At 36.8% G+C, this 26,059-nt stretch overlaps 1 protein-coding gene across 7 annotated transcripts in view; it reads left to right on the top strand.

Moving 5' to 3' along the window:
* The window catches only part of ATF7IP (activating transcription factor 7 interacting protein), a 61,047-nt gene that overhangs the window by 2,682 nt on the left and 32,306 nt on the right, over positions 1 to 26,059 (top strand). For 2 of the 7 annotated variants that reach the window (XM_083859734.1, XM_083859732.1), the window contains exons 2-9: positions 11,538 to 12,592; positions 16,833 to 16,910; positions 18,867 to 19,012; positions 20,159 to 20,296; positions 21,422 to 21,487; positions 22,020 to 22,093; positions 22,601 to 22,689; positions 24,015 to 24,653. In XM_083859734.1, the coding sequence (XP_083715860.1) occupies positions 11,545 to 12,592; positions 16,833 to 16,910; positions 18,867 to 19,012; positions 20,159 to 20,296; positions 21,422 to 21,487; positions 22,020 to 22,093; positions 22,601 to 22,689; positions 24,015 to 24,653 (2,278 nt within the window). In that variant the 5' untranslated portion in view covers positions 11,538 to 11,544. Of the gene's footprint in view, positions 1 to 4,935; positions 5,408 to 6,296; positions 6,384 to 11,537; positions 12,593 to 16,832; positions 16,911 to 18,866; positions 19,013 to 20,158; positions 20,297 to 21,421; positions 21,488 to 22,019; positions 22,094 to 22,600; positions 22,690 to 24,014; positions 24,654 to 26,059 lie in introns of those variants that run through there. The other 5 variants (XM_083859733.1, XM_083859730.1, XM_083859731.1 and 2 more) reach the window with 5 other exon arrangements.

Genomic DNA, 26,059 nt, shown 5'->3' with positions numbered 1-26,059 from the left:
ATCACCAAAATCCTACTTTTTAGTCTCTGAAGGGTATGAAATTTTATATTTAAAACATCCTTTACCATACACATCCTGTGGTGGTTTGTTGGTTTATTGGGGGTTGGGTTTTTGGTTGGTGTTTTTCTAAAGAAAACAGCAGGCATATACATATTGCCCAGTGCTATTTGTTTTGTTGATTTAAGATTTCTCTGGTAAACTCTGGTTTAATGGGAGCATGAAAAGAGTCTTTTGGATGATCACTATAAGGACTATTTTTTCGTATGTATTACATTTGAATAAAATACTGTATTTCCAGACCACGTCTTTTATATTGCCCTTTAATGACTTTTTGTTGCCCATGTTTTTTTCTGTGAGCTGAGTAAGTTTACTCCCATTTTAGAGAAAAGGTATGGAGCGATTGCCAGAGCTTAAAGAAAAGCTCTTGTCTCTGTGTTTCCCATTCCCTTTGGTTTTGGTTTCCTTTGCTTTTTAACAGGCCATTTTGAACACAGATCTATTTTCGGAAGTGCTGTACAAAATGACTGACTGGCCCAGCAGGGAACTGTAGTGTTTCGTTGTATGAACTGTATGGGTGTTGTGGTTTGGTTTGGGGTTTTTTTTTGGTTGATTTTCTTTTTTCTTTCCTAAAGTAGGTGTTGGAATTCTAAAAGTATGGTAGACTTTGAAACCTGCTTTGCATATGAGATACACTCCCATTTTCACAAATCCAAGTACATGGTAATTTTTTTTTTTATGGTAGTACTAGTAGCTGAAAGCATAACCTCTTCTCTCTTCACTCCCATAGTGCTAATAGTTTGGGTCGTAATTATCAAAAGCAAAATGAAAACCACTGATATATGTGCAGAGGAACAGGGTACTTGAGTGGATGCAAAAACACCCCCCTTCCCCCCACCACTTTTATTTAATACATAAATTAGATGTTCATGTTTTGAATTAGAAATAGATACATGTAATGAAGTAATGATGTCAACAGAATTGATTGCTATACAGTTTTAATGCAAGATGCATTGTCAGATTGCGATCAGTATTCTTGTGTTTGTGTGTTCTAGAAAAATTAGCTTTGTACTGCTAATAGGTAGACTTGAAGGATAGACTATCAAAAGTTAAATAAATTTCCAAAAGGGTAGTAGTCTCAAATCTACATGGTTTTCCAAGAGAAATACAATCTACGAAGAAAAACCAGTAGTTTACTCTGAAAAAGTATATAGATTCCCTTTTTTTTTCTTTGCAGATGCTGTACTGTAAAAGGATATGAATTTTCTTGTAAAGACTTTATTTTTTCATTTATGCGGCAACTATTTGAATAGTTTTTCGTGACTAAATCATAGTTTCTTGGAACCATTAGAACATGGCTTGATTATTTTTTTATGTTCCTCTTAAAATTCAGAATTGTAACAATTTGCACAGCTGCATCTTTTATTTTGGTAGAAATTTTGGGAGCAAACAATTTCAGGCAGGATTTGAAATGGACTGGAACAGACTGTTGAATGAATGCAATACTGTTTAATGTATGGAAATCACTTAAAAACAGCTGATTTGTTTGCTTCTTTCAGTGGAAGTAAATGGTTACCAAGTTCTTAGAACTGTTTGGAATCTCAAATACTTAATCGTGTTATGACTGTTACTAAACAGTTGAATTGAACCTTTACTTTTTAGCTGTAAAATTTAATAGATTTTTTTAAAGCATGTGCTGTCTTTGAAGGAATTATGAGTAAGGTGAATTTTTTACTGTCTTCCGTCATCTTGATTTTCAGGTTGAGATCAGTCATCTGTTTAGTAAATAACAAAAATCTTCATGTAAATTTGCAAAATGTGAGAGTTTTGAATTTGATGAGAATAGTCATACTGAGGATTTTCCATTCCTAGAATAAAGGGAGAGCACCATATTACACTGTTACAGCATGGAACTTACCCAGTTTAAGTGGGGAAAGTTTACACTTTCTCACCCCTTTTCTACAACAGAAAAGTGGATAAAAGTATTTTCAGTCCTCTCTCTCCCCTTTCCTACGCTTCCTGTTCTTTCTGCTGATACAGGCTTCTGGTGTAAAATATCTTCAAATAAACCACAGCAGCTAAGATAACGATTTGATAGACAGTTTTTGGCTTCAGAAATGTATATAATTTTCTGTGTCTTTCAAACACTAATGTGAGAAAATGTTAGGAACTACTAAAGTTTTTGCTGACTCTTAAGTGAATAGTAATTTAATTGGTTTTGTTTTGGAGAAAAGAAGTGGGAGAAAGGGGTGTTTTGGACTTCTGTGTCAGAAGGCTCAAGGCCTTTCATTTTCATTTGCTGCGTGGCAAGTGGTTTTTGTTTGTTAAAGGTTTGTTTTCAGTTTTTTAGGTCAAGGTAGTAGTGACAGATTTCATCATGGCTGGATTTATGGGGTTTTTTCCTTTTTATTTTAGGCAAAGTTTGTCAGTTCAATACTTCAATAATTAAAATAGTCTGGACTGGGGAAATAATTTTGTGTGACTTTTTTTCTTGACGTATTTTGAGAAAACTGAACCGATATTTTAAGATGTTGTCTTTGATCAGTACCTATTGAACCTATACAGTTAATAGCAGTTATTTTGAACACAGCTGGTCTTATTACTTTTAACTGCAACATCTGTTCTTTCAGGTCACTTCTTATGGGGGAGTAGGAAGTAGTTTGAATATTAGAGGAAGAGAATTGGCTCTGACAATAATATAATAGCTTGTAGGTGTTTCCACCGACATGGGCAAAACGTGGAAAAGGCAGGCAGACATTTTGGCTTTTTCTGTAGGGTAGTCACCCGAGGATTATTATTGAGTACATCCTGGTTTGTTGTCTCAGTCTCCTATTAAAAACAAACAAGACAAACTACAAAACAAACCACGCTCCCCTCCCCCCACGCCTCCCCTCCCCGCCCAAGGAAAAAAAAAAAAAAAAAAGGCCAAGCTAAAGAAAAAAAAAAAATTCCTGCCCAAATCCCGTATTTTGGAGGCTGCTGAAGGTTCCCTGTACTTTATTTGGCTGCCAGCCCTGTGCCTGGCAGAGGCTGCCGCTGATCTGTGGCTCAGCCCTACCCAAGGCAGCCCTGGGTAACCGAGTTTGTGCGTTTCTAACTCCAAAACCAATGGCTCCTCCTCTCTGTGAAAAGGTTTTGTGTTTGCAACTGAGCTTTGTCATAGCAAGTGGTGTGACAGGGAGGAAGGCGCAGGGAGGAAAGCTCAGCCGGGGTGGGGGAGGGGGGGGTGACTGTGCCCGAAAGTTCTAGAAGGGGGGCGGTGCTTCCCGCGCACTGCAGATGCAGAGCTCGCCCGCGCTGCTGCCGCCAAGTTCTGGCATGGACTTCCCAGAGCGGACTGGAGCCCGGAACAGAAAATGCTCCAAGGCTCTTGTTTTTGCAGTATGTGTTTTACTGTGTTACGAACCATACTATTCAGGTATTCATGCATAACGCTGTAGAACTGGGGGGAGAGTAGGGGACATGGCTGTATTGGGGAAATCTAAGGGGTTTAAATTTATTTTTTTTAATAAGCAGCACTGGTGCCTTTTTTTTTAAGCTCAGAAGCTGTTAATCCGATGATTCGTTCTGCAAATGACAACAGAATCACTGAAAGATGTATTCTGTGTGCATTTGTACATAAATCAGTCTGAAAGTAAAGCAAGTCAAAACATAAAAGGGATGTTAGTGATTGTCTCTTTAATGTGACAGGCATTCTGGAAAAATAATTAGCTTTCCCTTACAAATCATTCCAGGGTTTTAGATGGAAAAGGTGAGGATAAATTATAACAACAAATGAGTAATTTGCATTGCTAAATATTTTCAGACACAAAAATAGTATCTTTTTGACATTACAGATGAGCATATTGTGTTATGCTCAAATAACTTAGAACCAGCCATATGTGGGCAAATCATGCTTGCAGCAGAAAATGGGACATATAGTTTGACTATATATAGCCTTGACACTGTTGGCGTTCTAAAGAGGAACAATGCAGGGACCTAGAAAAGGCCAGGGATGTAAAGCAGGCTCTTCTGGTCCTGAGATGCTCTGCCATGTTCAAATCAATAGACATCCCTGTCTCCATTACTTTGCTTTTTCACTAAATGGTGCCAGGCTGCCACTAGAGCTGCCTATTGTTAAATGTGTAGCTAGCCAAACTAGTCAAGTGAGACTGAAGTCCAAGTTTCTGCCACTACCTGTCACTGTACTTTAGAGGTACTTGAAAAGATAATTCTGGTTGAGAGATTTTTTTTTTTCCTCCTACAACTAACTAATTAAGAAAGGTTAAATGTGAAATAGAGATAACAAATTAAATGGCCAGACATATTACTTGTCAGTATGAGGTTAAAAAATGAATTTGTCCTACTTTAAACTAATATTTATTTCCTGTTGGAAATCTGCAAAATACTGGAAATACTAGGTTAAGAATATCTGATTGCCAAGCATAGTGCAATTTTTCTCATGTTATTTCTATTACTAGACAATGACTGTGAACAATGTGTGTAGCATCCTACTTGAAACAGGCTGCAAGGTGAAATTTATTTGGCAGACACTTCCGTCAATTTTCATTTATATGAACAATGAGAACAGCTCTTGACTTTTGACAGGGATCTGGATTATCAGTAAGCAAATACCTAGAAAGGTATTCTATTCTAGAACCCGTGGGGAGGGGCAAGGCTTTGCTCAGCAATATCCTGCTGCAATTTAGTCTTGAAATCAGGCCCCTTTATGTAAATTTTTACTGGCGCCAGCTAGCTGTAACTGCAGTCTGGCTCTGTGTCGGCAGCAGCTAACATGTGTCATGGATTGCTGCTTCACACGGGCTGCGGGAGCACTCTGGTTTCTGGACAGAAAAAGCAGCACTGATGAATGTGAATAAGATGTACAATGGGATCTAGGTGTAATTAGATTGCTAGTAAGTGAAAATACTGGAATTTCAGCTTTCTTGGTTTTTTTTTTCAGTGTCCTGTCTTGTGCTGTGCTGTAATAAATCTATGCTTGTTGGTACTACTGTGTGGTATGTGGGAGGTACTTCGCTGCACAGTTGCTGCAGCACTAATAGTTGGCAGCACAGAAGGCTGTACAAAGAGTACAACTGGAGGCATTTGCAGTTGCAACAGTTTGCTTAGAGGCTGTGGCATGTTCAGTGAGCTGCAGGGACACTCTGACGCATTTAGCTGCTATGTGGAGAAGTAGGAATTCCAGCAGTCTTTTAACAGATGTAGGCTACTAGCTGAGAGGTATAACAGCATAGCTCAGACTGGCTAAAAACCAGTACTCATGCTGCTATGTAAACAAAACAATATCTTAGTATCAAGATGGCCGACCTGGAAGTCTACTTGTAGCTCGTAATACTTATGCAAATGAGCTGCATGTCAGAGGCTTACTCAGAGGAGGAAGCTAATTTTGCACGTGCCGTCCTCTCACCAGGTAAGAGAATCAACCTATTTTCTGCATTCATACTTTAGAGGACTTTAGTTTTTATTTAGATGCCCATCCCCCCACACCCACTCCCACTTTGGCACAATGCCAGGCATTAAATTTGAGTGTAAGTTGCATTTTCTGGGAAACCCAAAAGTCTTTTTTTCAGGTTGTAATTATATTGGGGTTGCTGCTTTTAGATGGAATGTTATCTAGAAATTATTGTAGACTATTTACTTTACTAAAACTAAGTAGCTAAAAAATATTCAAAATTCGAGTTTGTAGTTTTTGTTGGTAATGTTACTGCTTTTGTTTGATTCAAACCTCTAGTGTTTTGCTAGTGTGTTATTTTTGTCTCTATAGTGACACTAGTTGATGCACATGGAGGCTCAGCAATAGTGAGAGCTAACCCTGGAAAGGGTGCAGAGTTGACAAAGTTGAATCCGTCAATTGCATTTTGGCGTCATAGTGTTATGAAGGATCTTTGTTATCCTGGTTGTAGTTTGAATTTTTTTGTTGTTCAGATTACAAGCTGTTAAAACAATTAGATAGTGAACTGTTGTCCATGTATCTTTTAGTATATATACTTTCTTAAATGCCTATATGTACATTTTAAAAAGCTGATTTCGTAAGAAGGGAACTAGATTGGAATATGGTGTTTTTATGATCTCCCCCCTGAGAAGATAAGGGCCTTGCCTTAGAGCAGGAAATTTTTACAGAATTTAAATATTCCTAATTACATGATATGCTCTGTTGTGGGTATGTATGTAGTGCATTAAATGGCTGCATGGGGCAAATGTGCTAGTTCTGCACAAATATATTTGCATTGTTTCTAGTTTACAAGTTGAAGTAGTGACAGCATGGAAGACTGGAAAGGAGAGATGGTAGAAGAAAATTATTTGAAAGGATGGTCATCAGCCTAGAGAAAAGGGATAACTGGAGATGCATGAACAAGCCAACAAAACATGGCAGACATCAGCTCAAGGTAGGGATGTGGAAATGGAAGTAGACAGGCATGTTTTGGTTGAAGGAATAATAAGATTAATTGAAGAGAATGAAACAAAAGAGGTAGAAGGAAAAAGTAAACAGATGAGTTATTACGGGGTAAAATGGCAGTGATAGTGCAAATATTGGAAGCATTCTGAAATGGCCTGGGAATTAAGGCCTCTAGAGTAAATATGCTAGGAAGGAGAACTGTAACTGGTTGACATTGTGGAGGAGAGAATTTAACGGTCATAGAGAAAGGTAAGCTTCTCTATTCATATGGCAGAGAGAAATGCTGCATGTTTACAATATGAGCCAAAAGACTTGTGTTTGTAGTTAGCTAATACACTTTCAAACCTTTGACAACTTTTTAGTGATAACATAAGATTTGATATGGACAAAATTTTGCCTGTCATTTAGAAATCTGCTTAATGCATGTCTGGACTACAAAAAGTACAAAGATGTGTGTGTGTGTATGTGAGAGTACAAATACAGGTGTGTGGTAGATTTTCCTAAATAAATTACACTAGAAATCACCTTTAACCACTGTAAAGTTTTCCGTAAATGTCAAATTCCATTAGAACCAGTCTTGCTTGCATTGCTATATGAAGGAAGCAGTTTAGGGCCCCTCCCTCCTTTCTCTGAAGTGTAAGTGTGAGGATGGTAGAGGAAAAATGGCATTGAGTGGTGCATGAAAAATGTAGAAAACTGATTAAAATAAAATGTTCCTGAGAGGAAAACCTTGACTGGTAAAGCAAATGATAACAACTGTGAGATTTGTTAAGAATTGAGAATTCTAACAGTAATGTAGGTGATAATGATAACAGAATCATAGTGAAAGAAAAAAGGTGCCTCATAGTAAATATTTTGGGGTTATATTAGATAAAAGTGAGATTATGTTACAAGGTCATGCAGGTAACTCAAGTTTTGAAGCCTTGAAGTTACAAAGAAGATACTAAATATTTTAAACTTACTTTTTTTGTTACTGAGAAAACACAATATTTGCAAAAAAACTCATTAAAGGTGCTTGTATGTGTGGCAAACAGTAACATTTCAGTGCAGCACTGCCTCTTTTGTTGCAAGTTTTCTTTTCACTTCTGCTTCTTTTGGCATTTGAGAAGTGACTCTTGGGACCACTGTCAGCATCAGGTAGCTCATCCCTGAATTCTGATGTCACTGGGCTGCCAGTTGGAAAGCTAAACTTAAATCACTACGGCTAGTTGCATATGTGATACAGGAACTAGTCTAGGCAATAGACTGTTCAGGGTAAATATGTTAATATTTTTCATTACAATAGTGTTATTCTGCATTTTATCCTAATAGTAGACAAGGGATGCAAATGTGCTTATGTTAGTGGTACCATGTCAGAGTTGTAACCCATTGAATTAATTACAATTATACATTTAAAATTTATAAATAATTTCCTTATAAAAGGAAAAAATACTGTATTTTATAATACCTAGAAAAGCCTAAGCATGATCAGCAGATCTTGCTTTCTTTCTAAGATTCTTGTTCTTCCACAGAGTGTGTTACATTTTTTAATCTGCATGTGCATGAACAATTAATTCTGGTTGTTCAGGTTTTAATTTTGGAGTATCAGAAGTTGGGTAAGATTTTAGTTGTAGATATGTTTTGGCAGTTAGTGACCACATCTGTGTAATTATTAGGTCCTACTCCTATTAAAGGATAACAGTAAGGAAATTCAAGCTGTTTATCCTGTGCCAGAGATGGAACTGTATTTATCAAATGTATCTTTAAATGCACTATTTCAACTTAATATTCAGTATATCCTTCTTTTTAATGAAAAAAAAATCCTTAGTGTTTTAGCTTGTGCTAAAAAGACCTTTCTGTAAGAAAGCTGAGTTTTGCTGATACCACTGTTTAAAACAAGCAGGACTTGTTTAGCGTTTGGAGATGTCACAGCTGAATTGAAAGCTGATGTTTTGAATTGTTGATAAAAACTGAAATCTCTTAACTCTTGTGGGAAGTAAGAAAACACATTATCATGGCCTTGTTGCTCTGACTGAGTGCCGGTCATGCAGTTTTACTAGTTTAACAATCTAAGTAGCTGTTAAAATTCAGTATACAGAAAAAGATAAAATTCTTCTTGGAGAATCAGCTTAATTCCATGTGCTAAGGGACTTGAGTTGCTTGAGTCTGGGAAAGACTCTTGTTTTCCATTCTTCCATGTTCCAAAGAATGCAGTTATCTAGGCATAAAGTGATGACCATATAAGAACAACTCTGCAAAGCCACCAGCAGATGAAATATCTTAGCCATGTAAATAGACTTGTCTGTCATTTTTGTCCCATGAGGAATTAGTTTTTTCCACAAGGTGTCAAAGCCTCATGTGAAAAAAACTTGAAAATTTGGTATGAAAACCAGGTTTGTGAGCCAATGTCAGAGGAGGTATATCCTCTTGAGGTAGAGAAGTGCTACCTGGCTGTGACCCCAACACGATGAGAGCATAGTCCAAGTTTGTACATGATGCCATCATGTATACAATAAACACAACTAACCTCTTTGACACTGTACTGTGGATTTACTCTGGTTTAATAAGGCTTTAGCCATATCGATGGGTGTTTTTCTTAGGCATAGATGCATGTGTGGGCCTAATGTTTTGCCTAAAGTTTGCAAAGGTGAGGGAGATTGGTCTCTGCTTTCAAGGCAGAAGTCATACTGCAGTCAGGACAAAACACCAGTTTTCTCCTGCAGTACTACAAAAGCAGTGGCACTGCATAGGCTCTGAAGAAAGGAAGGTTTTCCAGCTGCCATACTTGAATCCAGGATGGATCTCAGTGGTTTTTCTGATTCATCATTCAACATCGCAGAAATTCAGGGATCGCCTGAAAATGCTCTCGCGCATTAAGCACCTGTTCCTTATCGCCGCTGGGCGCCCGCCCTCGTGGGTCAGCGCTGTTGTGCAGCTGCAGGTCTCAGACGGAAAGCCCTGGGCTTTCTATCGCGCCGTTTGGGAAGTGTGCTGGTTCAACACGCGCGTTCGGATCCCCGCCCGACGCCTGCCGTGCGGGCCTTTGTTGCTGGGTGGAATTTAAGGCAGTCCCGTCTGATTGGCTGCCGCGCGGCTGCTCCGTTCAGCCAATGGGAGGCGGGCCTGCCGGTCCGTCCCGCCGCGGCGCGGGCGGCGGCCGGCGCGGCCCCGCGGGCGCCCCCTGGGGGACGTCGGGGATAATGCCGCAGGGGAGCGTGCCTCGCTCCCCGCACTGCGAACCGCAGTTCGGGATGGGCTAAAGGGGGTTTAATTACATTTCACCTTGTTCTGCTGTGTGTGCACTAGATGAAATAGGACAGGATGGTGACGTCATTTTTTTCTTAGAAAATGATATATTTTTTCTCCCTACTCTCAGCTAACACTAACATAACTTCAGCCTAAAAAGGAGAAAAACTTATGTTGTCTGTGGTATGCTTGAAGAGCTATTATTTGCGCATTCAGTAATCATGTGATTTCTATTTTATTGATTACATTTAAAAACAAAGGCACTGTTGTATGTGGAGCCCACTAGGCTGGTGATGTGTATTCCATTCAGCCAGATCAGTTGACTTATATTACTGGTAGGAAACCAAATTGTTGGCACATTATTTGATTACATCTTTTATTAGAATAGGTCTTAAACAGTATTTTTTTTCTTTGAAAATAGTTTTTAAATTTCTGACAACTTGTCTCAAAATTGCTATGGAGGATTTCAACTGAAAACTGCTTTTTATGAAACACGACTTAAAAGGTAGATTTTATTCACCACTTTCATTCTCTGGAACTCTCCATCTAGAACACAATACTTAGGACCATTTTTTGCTTCACTTTCTTTGATTTGGCTGTGCTACATTTTAAGTAGGCTTGTGCATTTGAGCTCTGATATTCATTATCAGTGAACTTTACTTACTCCACGTAGTTCCTGTGCTTTGGCAAGCACTTTATGGTTGCAGTGCATTTGGCTAGTGCTGCCTGCCCTCCAGGAGCCCTTTGCTTGTGCTGTTCCAGACCTATGATGTTATGCAAACCCCATTACACACTATTTAGATTGCAACTTCTCCGTTCTCCCATTTTGCCATGACCTTCCCTTTGTCTGCTGCCTGTCCCTAGGCTGGATTCAGGCAGCTCCTTGCTGATTGGCTTATCATTTTGAGCAGCTCATGGGCTGCTTACCTGAGCACATGATCATAGGCTGATCTGTACCAGCTAATACAATCCTTCCTTGCATTAGAGCAGTAATCTCTTTACAGAGTAAAAATAATAAAAAATAAGAAAGTAGAGGGTAAACTTTTTAATTGGCTCAGAAAAGAGACCTTCCCATACTCCTAGCTGCACTGGCACGTTTTGTGCCATTAAGCACACGTTTTGTCATGACATTTCATCATGGAGGAAGGTGCCTAAAGATGTGTTCACATGACTAATTATATATGACTTTAAAGGTTAAAACAAAAAAGGGAATTTTTGTATCAAAACAAATTAACCCAATGTGTATGTTGGTCTGTCAAAATTGTTGACTTTAATAAAATCAAAACAAAATGTTACTGCAAACTGAATGAATGGTCTAAAAATCCAAATTCATTTAACCATTGTATAGATATGGAGGATTAAAATCTACTCTATTTATGCAGAAAAAAGTATCTTAATGATCATTATATACAAAGAATTTTTCAGTGTAAGTTTTTTTAAAAGCGACTTGATAGAAAAAGCTCATTATTTACCCCAATTATTAATTCTGTTTGAAACTTACGAAATTAAGTATTTTTAGAAGGATGGAAATATTCTTGATCCATCCGCTTACATTTATTTTTGCCTTTTTATGAGAAGAGAGGCTCCTGGCTCTTACCTTAGTATAATATCTATTTTTAATAGAATACAAGGAGACAAGTGGTCTAAAATGTGTTGTTAGAATATTACTGCATGATGTTAAAATGTGACCTCTGTGACCTTCACATAAACGAGTTTGTGCAGCATATAGAGAAACTTGCATTCGCCTATTGGGAAGTTAGATAAAATTTAAGTGTTGGCACGTGTTTCTTTGTTTTTGTCAGTAACATTTCAACTGGTTTACTTTTAAATGTGCTAAACATTACAGTCTTTCTAAGCAGCGTAATATGACAATGATAATTTTTTTATCTTCACAGTTCTTTCTGAATTTTTTTTTAAGGGCCAAGATGGATAGCACAGAGGAACCTCAGAAAAAAGTCTTTAAAGCACGAAAAACAATGAGAGTAAGTGATCGACAACAACTTGAAGCTGTCTATAAGGTTAAAGAGGAGCTATTAAAGACAACAGAAGTGAAACTGTTAAATGGTAAACATGAGAATGGAGATTCTGATATAAATTCCCTTTTGAGCAATACAGACTGTACGGAAGACAAGAAAGAAATTAACGGCGTGGTTGACTTGTGTGTTAACTCTGAAGAAGGAAGAACAGCTTGTGATGAAATTAGTGAGACCAAAAGCCCTGAAAGTAAGGCAGGAAACACAGTCAATGACATAGAATCCAAACCACTAATACTGAGTGTTACTGAGAACGTTATTCCCGAGCAAGTCAAAGATACTGACGTTGCAGTAAAATGTGAGGCTGAAAATGGAGTTGGTAGCAGTAAAGATAACTTCCATGAAGAAAATAATAGAAAAGGTCATTTGGACCAAAGAAAGAATGATATCCCATTGGAAGATGAAAGTAAATCAGTCTGTGATATTAGTGACCCTTCTGAAGAGAAGGGGGAAACAAATGATTTACCTGTTAATTCCAGTTCATCTGGTGAGGGAGAGAGGATTGAAGAAGTAACCGTTGAAGAGGTTGTTGGAGAAGCAGCCATCTCTAGCAGTATGGAAGCTGACCAGGAAAAGCAAGAAGGTGGTGCAGGACTTTCAGAAACCACTGTTTCAAAGACAATAATAGATGAGCCAAGTGAAAGTATCATGGACAATACTGACTGTATGGAAACAGATGACATTATTCCAATTTTGGAAAAACTAGCCCCTGCTGAAGATGATCTGAGCTGTTTTTCTAAAAGTTCTCTGCTTCCAGGGGATGACATAGTCCCAGATTTAGAAGAGAAAATAGACAACTGTTTGGGTTCACCATCCAAGCAGGAAAGCACTGAAAGTCTGCCAAAAGAGGCATTCTTAGTACTGTCTGATGAAGAGGATCCCTGTGATGAGAAGGAGGAATGTGTTGAAGGGATACTATCAAACAGGTCAAGTCTTCCAGGTAGGAATTTTCTAAATCATTAGTTTCCATTCAAGTTTGGGATTTTGTTCATTTCTTAGAATGACACACTTGTGGCAGTTTTCTAAATCAAAAAGGCAGTCTTACCCACCAGTAATGTTATGTAGTCTTAGTTTTCAGGAGTGATGTTTGAGGCCCAGGAAAAAAACTTAGCACCGAAAAATGGTTATCTTCGAGATTTGGGTTATTTTGATTTTCTTTTGTTTATTTGTTTTGGATTTCGGTTTTAGAGGGCTTTTTTTGGTTTGTTTTGTTTTCTTGTTGGTTTGCTTTGGGCTTTTTTCATACTCTGTAAATTTGGGTGCCAACTTGGATGAGGTAGTAGGGGGTGGAAAAAGGAAAGATGATTGTCAGAAAGGGAACAGAAAGATTTGGGAGAGGAGAAATGCATTCATTTACTGCTTTCACAGGGAAGAAAGGATTTCAGCTTTCTTTAACATGCAAATAACTGATAAGGAAAACACATGCAATCCAGGTGTGCCTCAGCTTCTCTTTTAACTTTTTCCCACTGAAAGACAGTATTGGAAAAGTTTAATGAAAAACGCTTGTCATGTATTGTTTTCATTTCATATAGCTTTTATTCATTTAACTCAGTGGTCTTTTAGTTAAGTCTTTTTGATGGCTATGACAACTGATGCTTTTAAGTGTTGTGTGGGATCTCTTCATGTAGTTAGTGGAACATTTTTCTAAGTTAAACTGAATGGATGTCCTTTGTAGTGTACTGTTTCATAAACTTTTGTAAGCTTCTTTTCCTTTTGACAATGGACAGTCATTGCTGTACCATTGTACTTCTCAAAATAAAATTATTTACAGATATGTTGACACTGTTCTTTTGTCTGTAATTAAGAAAGATGTTTCAAATTGTCTTGGGGTTGGAATTATTTTGTTGTTTTTTTTCCCTCTCCCTCTTCTCCCCAACCCCCCTATTCTATAGCTTTTATTAAATTATGACCATATTAACCCAAGTGTGTTTAAATATGGCTGACTGGGTAGAAATTTCATAGCTTAAACAAGATTCAGGTTTTAGTCTCTGGGAAGTTAGTAACCATAGTTTCTCAAATCTTGTTTTAGTAGTGATGAGACTGTGGCATTCTGAGTCTTCAGTCTCTAAAACAGCTAGAGAAACAGATAGGAACATTTCTTCAGCCCTGTTTTAGGCTCCTCCTTTTCTAGTATTTACCTTTAAATTGTGCTAGTTAAATAGAGATAAGGTGGGTTCCATAGTTTCTGATAAGGGACCTATTTAGACATTAGCTGTTGTTAATGAGGTTGAAAAAGTGATACCTTGTTGTGCACTTGGTCTTCCAGAAACTATTGGAGGTGGGGGAAGCAGAGGCAAAGAAGGTTGTGTAGTTGTGTCAAGATTGTAGTATTATGAGTCCCTTTTATGAAATGAACATTACAAATAAATTGGTTATCTTTGTTCCCACTGCAGTTTAAGGGTTCTCTCATTGAAGCCATTAGATTTACTTTTTTCATCTTACCCAATAAAAAAACACTGGGGTCACAGAGGAATTTGCTATGGAGCAAAACGGCTGAAATGAATATTAAATACTGGACTATAGTTTGCAGAAGTTTTAAATTAATGTAGCCAGCAATACTTTTTCAGATTCTTAGTTTTGGTGACAAGACAAATTCTTTTGACTAGTTGTTTTAATTATTGGCTAAAAACAGTTTATGACCCTTACAGTTGTGTGGCTGTAACTGAGACTGTATATTTAATAAAAATTTCTCACTATGATGTTCTATTTTAACCAGCAACAAAGATAATAGTGGAGAGGTTGCATAGGCAGAAAACAGTTGTATGAGAAAACAGGTAGAGTTACCTTATAAAGAGTAACTTATGTAAAGAGTCTGTGAAAATTAAAATTGTGGAGACCATATGGAGATTATTTCAAGATTCTGTATTGGAGAAACAGGTGCAAACTGCTCAGTTAAGAAGTAAGATCTCAACAAGTCCAGATAAAAACCAACATGGCTATACAACAGTGAAAGAATGGTACTAGAAGACTTTATTCAAATAGACAGATTGATAGAATGTCTTTCCCAAGTGGAATTAGTAACTCTAATAGCTATGTTGTCACAGATTTTTGTCATAAAAGGTGGTACATCAAAAAGCCTTGGAGCGTTTTGTGGAAGCAAACAAGCATGTGACAAGGAAGCCCTGATGGGAATTCTCTAGGCTATCCAAACACAAGTGATTTCTTACCAAGAACTTTTGGAAATGAAACTGTAAAATGGAAAGTCCTCATGGTGGAAATAATCAGCTGAAAAATAAATTCAGAGTTGCAGAGACAAGTCCCAGAGACTGGACTGTGTGACAGAATTAATAATTTGCCTAAAATGAATGGTAACTAATGAAGTGACAGTTTGCTGATATGAAGAACAGGACAAGACTTTTACAATGCTGATTGATTGAGGAGCAAACATGGCAGATGAAGCTCACTGAAGTTATTTATGAAGTGGTGCACATGAGTGCAAAACTTACAACTTGATCAGAAGGTAGAACTGACTCACCACTCAGTAAAAATATTTCACGATTATAGTAGGTACTTTTGAGGAAACATCAACAAAATGACAGTTGAAGAAAGCATTTGAAAAATTATTTTAATAAATTAAGAAACTGAGGAAAACTTTTAGACACCCAAGATCATAGGAGGCCAACAAGGTTGCATTCATTGCTTTTGCCTGTCTAGCATCAGGATAATGAGATCACAGCTTACCAGTGAGCTAAGCTGATAGCCAGTTGTGAAATTTTCTCCTCCTTAACTGGAGAGTTTAGCTGGGCATCATGTTTAAACCAGTTTTAGTTAAATGAGTTAGATTTTTTCATGGTAATGGAAGTTAATAAGGAAACAACCTTCTCATCCCTGAAATTACTTGTGCTCTATATAGAACTGAAAAAAAACCTCTTAAAGTTTGTAACATATTTTAAAGACATTCTAGGTATGTGTATCTTTCCATGGAATGTTTGTATCTTTAAGCTGAACATTAAAATCTCTGACTGTGGGAAAAGTTGTTTTGAACTTAGCAATTCTCCTTCAGTTTCATAGGAAAATGAATCCTATTTTATTCATAAAAATTAAATACCTGAAGCTTATCTCTAAGTCTTAAAAAGCAGGTGGCCTAGGCATTATGCTAATTTATTACCTTAAAAGTAAATAATATTTGGATTGAAGAATTTGTATTATGCATATTTTTTTTTACATTAATACAAAAAATAAAAATCTCATAATGCCAGATTGTTGGGTTTTGACTCCTTCCTTTTTCTGATTTATTAGGTAAATTGTTTTGAATCATTTAAATTTTCTTCATAATAGAAGGGAGACTTGAGAGCATTAAGAATACCTTTGCAACCAGAACTTTCCTTAGAAAAGCTACTTAACTGCTGTAATAACAAAATGAATATAGGAAAATAAAGAAGTGTACAGATCAGGGTGTGCATAACACCTTGCATAAGTCCTTACTTGCTCTGTTATATTCTGGATAGATTTTACTGTAATCTTAAAAGTGATAGTTATGTGTTGTATCTAGCAAACACAGAAACATAATGGAAGCTTGTTTCATACACATGTATGAAACACATAATGAGAGCTCATGGAACAGATAATAAAATTTTTCAGGAAGCACTACCATGTTTATCTTTGTGTGCTTGGTGGTTTCAGATTTTTCTCTGTTCAAGCATTTCCTAATGACTAATCCTAAATTGTGATACTTTGTACTAGCAAGAAACTTCAAATTAAAATTATATTTATTAAACTAAATCTAGGTCTTTCCTACCATTAAGATAATGGTTGAAGTTGCCAATTGTAAATAGAGAAACATACTAGTATTTTGTTACTGAAATTTTTATACTTTCTCCCTAAGTTGAAATGTAAGCTACAACAATTAGTTGAGAGCTTTAGCTACATTAAAAATACATCATTTCGTTTCAGAGGTAAGTGATACATGTTACCCTCATAATTAAAGTTCAATAATTCTGGTTTAAATGTTAAGCAGCTTCAGGAGTGAGTCTTAATGACAGCTCGAATTTTTGTTTTGAGGATATCCCCTTATTTTTTCATATCTGCATTCCCTTTTTGTCATACTTATTTCTCTTGCCTTTACTCACATGTTGTTTTTTTTTAATAAATTTTCTTAATTCATTAGTCAAAATAGGACTGTTACAAGACTTTTGTAGATCTGAGTAAGTGTCACATAGGTTTTTTTCTTCTGTTTATAGAAGAGGGGGAGAGAAAAAAGGAGTGTGAAGATAAAGAAGAAGAAGAGGCCCACAAAGAAGAGAAACAAATAGAGAAAAGTATGTAATATTAAAAACACTATGTTTCACTGGGTTGTATGTGTTAGAAGCACAGAATCATTAGGTTTGGAAGGGGCCTTTGATTATTTAGTCCAATGCCCCTGTTAAAAACCAGGTCAACTAGAAAGCAGTTTGCCCAGAACCATATCCTGACACGTTTGGAGTATTTCCACAGGTGAAGATTCCACAAATTTCCAGTGTTCTGGTCCCAGTGTTTCACCACCCTCACACTAAAAAAGTTTTTAAATGTTTGAGTGGAAATTCCTGTATTTCAGTTTACAACCATTTCTCTAGTCCTGTCACTGCTACTCACTAAGAGTCTTGCTCTTTGATCATTTTCCACCCCTCAGGTAATTCACAAACATGATAGTCTCCCTAAATGGTCTTCTCCAGTTGAACAATTCCAGCTCTTGATGAATGCTCCTATCTCTAAAACATCTTGGTGATGCTACATTGGACTCTCTCCACTATGCTTTTCTTTTTGTATTTGGAAGTGCAGAACTGGACAAAAGACTCAAGGTTCAGGCTCACATTCCCTGGTTAGAGGGGTATAAGTGCCTCCCTCAGCCTGCTGTCAGTACTCACTGTCAGTACTCATTCTCAGGTAGCCAAGGATGCTGTTGGCCTTCTTTGCCAACAGGGCACATTGCTGGCCCATGTTGAACTTCATGTACGTGGAGACCATCAGGGCCTTTTCTGAAAAGATGTTTTCCAGCCAGTGAATTCCCAGCCTGTTTTATTGCTACCCAAGTTTAGTACTTGAGTATATCCTTTTCTTAAACTTCATGAGGTTCTTGTTTGCCCATTTCTCCAATCTGTGTGTGACTGTGAATGGCAGCATAACCACTTAGGAGTGTACAAATCACTCCTTCCAGTTTTGTATCACTTGCAAGTTGCTGCAGATATCTTCTTACCCCATTATCTAGGTCATGGATGAAGACAGTAGTGTTGGTACCAGTAGCATCTGCTGGTGTGCATTACTGAGCTCTAGCTGGATTATGTGCCAATAATCATTGTTTCTGGAGCCCAACAGTCGAGCCAGTCCAATTATCTAGGTCATACATCAAGAATTTAAGGATGATTTAGGTGTCAGAAGCATTATTAAAGATGCTCTTCTCTCACCCACCAAGCCAGTGGTCTCATTGTATAAGACTGATGATGCATGATTTCCCCTAGATAAATCCATTCTATTCCCCATCCCTGCCCTCTTAATAGGCTTAGAGATCTATCTAGACTTACTTGCTCCATCATGTTCCCAGGGACTGAGGTAAGGCTGATAATCCTGTAGTTCCCTGGGTCCTTGTTACATAGTCTGAAGATTATTTAAAAGCAGATGTCCTTCCTGTCCTCAAGAATCTTCTGGATGCAGTACCAGGAGCTGGAGGAGTGAATGAGGTCTAGTTCTGTTTTGAGCCTGTTTTTTTGTTAGATTTTTACTTTCCTTTTTAACCAAGAAGTGAAAAAAAGAGTTTGAATGGTTTTTCAGTCAGGTGTTGGAGGTACAAGTTAAAACTTCATGGTAGGTAAATACAGTTAATTGCTGGTATAGTTAAATGAGATGTAGTTTTATTTGGCTGGAATTCTAAAAAGAGGATTCCTCTTTTGGAAGAAGGAAAAGGAATTGCTTCTTAGAAGCCATGTTTCATTACAGGATGGAGCAAGAAGAACTGGTGGGAAGTTCTGGAGAGGGGAATGGTGGTACTAGAACCATTTTGCATTTGGGGCAGCGATTGGGTGAATCACAAAGCAGAACATCACTGACAGGGCAGCAATGTACAGATACTAGAAGGACTGGTTTTGTACTTTGATATCATCAAGCATGTTTTTCCAAAGGCACTCCTACTGGCTTAGAATGAAAAAGCTTTTTGTGAGAACAACTTTATAGTAATCATGGCTTTCTGAAGATACCTGTTTTTCCAGGAGTTCCTCATGAGCAGTTGTATCTAATTTTTCCAGGTGAAGCATCAAAGAGAAAGCGTTCCAAATCTGAGGACATGGACAATGTTCATTCTAAACATCGTCGGTACATGGGAGAGGATTATGAAGCAGAACTCCAAGTACAAATTACAACCAGGAAGGATGTTGACCTAAAATTACAAAAGGTAGAACAGAGGTGCAGAACAAAGAACATACACACCTGTCACTTGTGTTCCATCTTTGAATTTGCAGTCCTTCCTCACACACTCTGTGTCCCCAAACACTTTCTCTTTTTTGTGGTTGAACATTGGATGTAATTCAAATAACAAAGGTGCTTAATTCATATGAAGTTCTACGTAGCCCTCCTTTTAAGAAGAGACCAAATATCATTTGAAAACTATTCTGCAGGAGTTATATTTGAAATGTATAATACATAAAGTCTCATGTGACTCTAGACTGAAAGTGTTAGTAAAGGATGTATTTCACCATGATGAAGTTTATATGTGATGCACTTTATTGTGTGCCTAGCTTTTTTTAAAAAAGGCAGTCTCCAAACAAGAGTGTAATCAACCTGGCATTTTGCAGATTCTTGTAGAGCTGTTAATAGCCTGATTGCACCATTGCTGTATAAGGAACCTATGGTCTTGAAGAAAAGAAAATTGTGCTGTTTTTCTGTTAGTTCGTTAGCTAGCATGTGTTTTAACTTCATTAATTTAGGATGGCAAAAACTGAACCACATTAGTCGCTTATTTATTTTTGTTTCCTAAGAAAACTTTTTACACTGCAGTAGGTACAGAAGGGAGAAAAACACCAAATAATAATTTTTAGGAAATAAAATTTGTGAAAACCAGTCTTCTTATGTTTTTTAGCTTATGCAAGAAAGGCAACACTGCATTTTTGCCTGGGGAAAATGCATCTCAGAAAAAAGTTTTTGTCTTAAGTTTCTGTTTCTTGAATGCCAATGTACCTCTCAAAGTAGAAAAGTAAGGAGAACAATTAATTTGTGTAAGCACTGCACTTTAAAAAAATCTTCTGTTGTTAAGGTTCTTTTTATATATAGTAAGACTTTATACCCTTATCATACTGCGAGGAAATTAATTTGTTGAATTAATGGCAAACCATTTGTATTTTCCAAAACAATGTAAAAACTTAGCTATGCAACCACATGCTTATTGCTGAGTGTAGATTTATTTGATTGACATGGCACAAGAGTTGTCATTTTTCTGTTTATAGCAGGTATTTGTTAGGAGTTGAGAATATTTTTGTAGATGGTCCCCCAATTTTTGGGATTGCATTGTTGTTGTTGTTTTTTTAATATAACGATTTTGCAGATTATCCAGAGACTGTTAGAAGAAAAACTTAACGCTTTACAGTGTGCGGTATTTGACAAGACTCTGGAAGACTTGAAAACCCGAATGGAGAAGGTAGAATGCAACAAGAGGCATAAAACTGTGCTTACTGAAATGCAGGTGAGTGTTTGTGTGTTCAGCTCCATACTGGGATCAAATGCCTAATTAACTTTCTCAATATTTAGTAGTAAGGTTCCTACAATTGCCAGTAGGGAAATCATTTTTACTCTGCAAGGGGAGGAGGTGGTGGGGGGAGCAGCAAATACTAATGTTCCATTTGAGTTGTAAAACTTTTCCTGCTTAGAAGGAGGGAAGCAACCAGTTAATCATATAGAAACCCCAAAGTGAATCTTCCCTCTGGCAAACTGATTCATTAGGTGTCAGTAGACTGGTTATTAACTCTTCTGTTCCATTTAGACATTTTTCAAAAAAAAAAATGCCAAGTATGAAGGTATCTGAGGTCTTTATGAAGCTGGAACTTTACTGAAAAATGAGAACATGCAGAAAGGAGAGGACAGTAGTGCTAGACTTTAAACATTCTACATATACAAATAACATGTTGTTTTCCCAGAGTGTAAATAATTGATGTTCTAGCAAGGAAACAAATAGCTAGTGTTGAATGCTGTATGCTTTCCTGCATTCTTTGTAGAAAATATGTACATACTGGTGACATGAAGAACATCACAAAATGCAAAGAATTTTGAACTGACAAGACAATTAAAAGCTTATCTCATAACAAATTCCAACAATAAGACAATTTTAATTTTTTCCTTATAAGAAATATGGAGTTCGCCAGATCAGTTCCCACTGTAAAACTCTTTCCTCTTGTTGCCACAGACATTTTATGTTGTCTTTTTAAGTGCTTTCTAAGACACTTTCAATATACTTGTTTACCAGTATCTTTAGCCATCAACTAGAGTGTCAAATTAATAACATCATAAAAGACTTTAATTTATGTAGTTTTGTGTGATCATGCAAGATGGATTCAGTTTGTGAAGTTGTGAATAGGAAGGAAAATAATTAACTTGTCTCTAAGATACCTTGATTGTGATGCATGTTTGTCTTTCTGCTATAATATAGTTGAAATTAACATAGTTGTACTGTATTTCAAGGAACAATAATTTCCCTGATATGAAAATAGCCTTTGACTTGATGTCTTAGTTATATATCTTTTAGTTTGTAGAATTTCTTTGATAGTTCTTGGGGATTTATGATTTTGTTTGTTTTCATCTTCTTCCTGTTTAGGCTAAGATTGCGAGACTGACAAAGAGGGTTGGAGCAGCCAAGGAGGACTTGAAGAAGAGACAGGATGTAAGAACTAGATTCACTGGGGTCTGAGTTTTTCTTCTGAGTTAGCCTGAACCTTGTGTTGGAAAATACAGAAAATTTATGTGCAGAAAGATGTGACTTGTTCATTTAATGGCATTGACAAAGCAGGTTTGTCTGGTTTGGTTAAAAAAGTCTTAACATCTGTTATGTAATTCTGATTCATACAGAAGCTTCTTTAGCCATTTTTAGTGTGGAAACATCTTAAACTGTATGTAACTGAATCTAATTTATTTCAGTATGAAGAGTACAGTGTGAATAAAAAGTGCATCTCACTACCTTGATTCTGAGGGGTGAGAAGAGGGAAGAGGAAAGACAGAATATAGGAGGCGGAGGCAGTAGGACCAAGGAGATTTTGGGTAGTTGTAAAATATGTCAAATTCCCCTGTTGACGTCAGAAAATGAATCTCTCACATAGCAGTGAATGGATATGAAATATAATGAAAGCATAAATTTGCAAGCTGACTTAGAGTTGTTTTGTTACGGCCTCTCTCTCTCTCTCTCTCATTCTGTGTAGAATGTGGCAAATACACCTGTATCTCCAGGGAAAGCAGCACCTGACACTGCAAACGTAAACAATGCCACTTATCGGTAAGCAAAGCACATCACTGGGACCATGTTAAAATTTACAAAAGGACACTTCAGATAATCTCTGTATTTCCTTTTTTTTTAAATTAAAGTGTTCTTCCTTTTCCTTCATTACTCTTCACTTGTAAAATTTGATTTGCTTTTACAGAAGTCATAAATTGACAGAATTAAACCCAATTTGGTTAAATTTAGATGTTATTTAGCATCAGTTTCAGTGTTTAGAAAATTATAGGTAAATAGTGGAAGTTTAATTTCAAGAACAGAAAAATTCTCATGGTACAAGACAAGCTTGGTGCAAGGACTTGAAAATTTATAAATAATTCTATACTTCTTTTTATTAGGGAAATACCCAAAGTTAATTTGCTTGAGAAGTAAAAAATGGATTTAGAAAAGAAAATCTCAAAGAAAAGAAGAGCTGTAAAATTAGGGATTTTTTCACCATTGTACTGTTTATAAATACACCTTATGTTTCTTATTGAGAGAAATGTCAACTCAAACTTTATTCCTTAGAAATGCTGGCACAGTGAGGCAAATGCTGGAGTCAAAGAGGAATGTAGGAGAGAGCACACCAGCAACTTTTCAAGCCCCTGTGAATCCAGGTAAGAAACTCCCTATGGACTATAAACATATTTCTTAAATGTTTTATTGTTTTCCATTAAAGAAGTAACTAACTAAACAGAGCAAAACTGATTTTACTCTTTTTTTCTGACATTAAAAAAATCATTATTTTTAGTTCTCTAGCACATTCTCAGTTTATATTTGTGTAGTGTGCTTACCAGGGATGGGAAAAGATGTGTTGATTTGGCCAAGCAAAACTTGTGGTAAATTAGATGCTTCAGGAGACTGCATGCTGGGTATGGCAGCAAAACTAGCTGCCAAGGACTGAAACACATCTCAGACCTCTTATTGTATTTGATCATAATAGGTTCTGATGATATCCTTTCCTCTGTCTAATGACTATAGAAATTGAGTGGGAAACTAAACAGCAATTATAAACTCCATTTCTTAAAGGAGTCATGTTGAAAAATGGAATTTCTAGATTAAAATTTTATTAGGAATATAGACTCAAACTCACAATTAATTTATTCATTATAGTTTCACTGTCCTTAGTTGTAAAAATAGTTAGTTTAATATTGAATGCTGAATCTTTCCCACAGGATTATGTTATAGTTTGCATGTACTGGCTTTCAGTAGTGTATTTTGTCCTGATCTTTAGAATTAATCCTGAAATTTTGTTACATAAAGTCAATATCTTCTCTGACACATTAATACTTGGTTTTGGTAGAACCTTCTGGATTCAAGGTCCCACCTGTACAAGTCAAGTTAGTCACAACTTACATAGGTTTTTGTTTTCTTGTGTTTTGTGACACACCAGTTGCTCTGCCATTTCTGTAATGGGTGTTTAAAATGCTGTATTTTGTGTTTTCAGCAGTTTAATCTTGGAGCTTTTTTCAAGCCTGTGTCATAATTCTTTATATATATGGGTTTTTTCTGACATTTCTTATAAACAGAAATGTAGTATTGACTGTATATCTTTAACCAGGGTATTGTGTACAACAGAAAAATAGTACCTATAACCTTTATTGGCAAAAAGAAGTAATTATACACTACATTTTTCATAGAATCATAGAATTATCGGGGTTGGAAGGAACCTTTAAAAATCATCTAGTCCAACCCTGCCACCATGGGCCTGGGCATCTTTCATAAGATCAAATTGCTCAAAGCCCTGTCCCGCCTGACGTTGAACATTTTAAATGATAGGACATTCACAGTCACCGTGGACAACCAGTTCCAGTGACTCACTGCCCTCATCATGAATGGTTTCCATTTATTGTGTTGCAGTGAAACTTTGGACTTGATTCAAGCGCTTCATTTTTCTTTTTTTTTTTTTTTTTTTTTTTCTTTCTTTCTTGTGTGTGTGTAGTGCCTGCTTCCAGTCTTGCTGCTTCTCCAGCAGTTGTCAGTGGACATCCTAAGCTTCAGACTCCAGTGTCCTCCACCAGCTCTTTGACAACAGCAGTGCTTCCCACAGCTAACACGGCTACGGTTGTGGGCACTAATCAAGTGCCCGCTGGCAGCCCTCAGTCAGTGTCTGTCTCACTGCAGTCTTTGCCTGTAATCCTGCATGTACCTGTGGCAGTGTCATCCCAGACTCAGCTTCTGCAAGGCCACCCAGGGACTTTGGTCTCTAACCAGCAGTCAGGCAATGTTGAATTTATATCTGTACAAAGCTCGTCTACAGTTGGTAGCCTTACCAAAACTACAGTGTCTTTGGCATCAACTAACACAACCAAACCAAATAACATGCCACATGTGCCCAGTCCTGGTATTCAAAGGAACTCTACAGCCAGTGCTGGGTCAATAGGCACAACGTTGTCAGTACAGGCAGTTCCCACTGCACATCCTGTTCCCCAGACCACAAGGACTTCTTTGCCTACAGTGGGTACTCCAGGACTTTATAACACGACCACTGGTCGAGCGCCCCTACAGATGAAGATTCCTCTCTCTGCATTTAGTAATACAGCTCCTACTGAATCACCCACCATTGCAGCACCCAAGATTGGTAAGTTATGCTTGAATGTTGACACTGGCAGAGGAGGATGGTGGTCAGAGAGAAACATTAAACTGCACTCTGTGGAAGGTTGTTTCTTAATATGTTTTACATAGATGGTTCTTCTAGGTTGCATTTCTGGAGAAATTTTCAAGATCAAAATAATTGCTATGACACATCTGTTTCAGACATTTTTGAAAATAAACTAACTGCCCAACTTAGAGGGAGTCAGCAGTGTGGCTTTGTAAGCTTTGTTTTATTTGGAATTTGATTTATATAATTCCTAGCATGAAGTCAGAAACTCTTATCATTAAGAACTTGATATTTATTTTTAATACAGCCTCTCAGAATAATATGAACTACCTTTCTAAGCAAAGGCGTACTGAAAGTAAAGTATAATTGTAATTTAATTTTCACAGTACTTAGAAGTAAATAAATGGGAGGAAAAACCCAACTAAATACAAACCTTGTTCCAAAGGAATACACTTACAGTATTTAAATAAGTCTCTAAACAAAATAATTGTTCAAATAACAATAATTAGATTAATTCTTTAAAATTTTTTTCTCAGTCTTTGGTCCTGTCTTGATGGTTGTCTGCACTTCTGATTTTACAAACCTTGAATTTTTTTATAAGAGGTCTTCTAGATTTGTAAGTGAGTTGGAGTTACAGCAAATGCCTCATTGTCACAACATAATGTTAAAAGCAAATCAAGCAGAACTTGACATCAGAACTAGTTTCATTTCATTTTCCTGTATCTAAGTTACCTATGCTAAAATATGTGCTCTGTAGAGTTAGATATTTATGTTTTATATTGACTCTTAGCTCTAAAGCAAATAGAAGTGATTTAAGACAACATTAAAAGAGTTGGGACTGATGAGATATAATGACAAAAGGGACGACCTATGTGTCCAAGGAATGCCTCATTTTATGCAGTTTCCATAGACTTACTTTATACCCTTGTAGTTTTCTCACCAGCATTAAAACACTGATTTGGGCCAGCACTGATGCTGATAATCTCTCGTTCAAATGAAAAGGAATGAGAACAGCATTTGAATTTATCTATTTACATCAAATATTAAAGCAGCTTCTTAAATTGCTAGTTTAATGTTTGGCTGAGCTACTAAAGGGTACTCAGTTTCCCTCTCTGTTATATATTTTGCAGTCTGTTTAAACATCCTTTTTTCAGTCAGGCCTTTTTTTGTACAGAAATATTTAATAATTTTATTGGTTTTCAGTTGAATAGCTTATCAATATGCATACAGAGGAAGGAGAGTTTGGAGTTATAATTTGTGCTTAGGCAAGAAATTGTTCATAAAACACTTAATATACTGTCAAACTTACAAGGAAAGGAACACATTAATCAAACTTGAATACTTAAAATTGAAAACTGTGGCTAAATGTAAAATATATCACATAC

The sequence above is a fragment of the Zosterops lateralis genome (assembly GCF_965231275.1).
Source record: "Zosterops lateralis genome assembly, chromosome: 4".
Taxonomy (NCBI): Eukaryota; Metazoa; Chordata; class Aves; order Passeriformes; family Zosteropidae; genus Zosterops; species Zosterops lateralis.
Note: the sequence above shows the minus strand (reverse complement) of the source record. Positions and strands in the feature narration are given on the sequence as shown.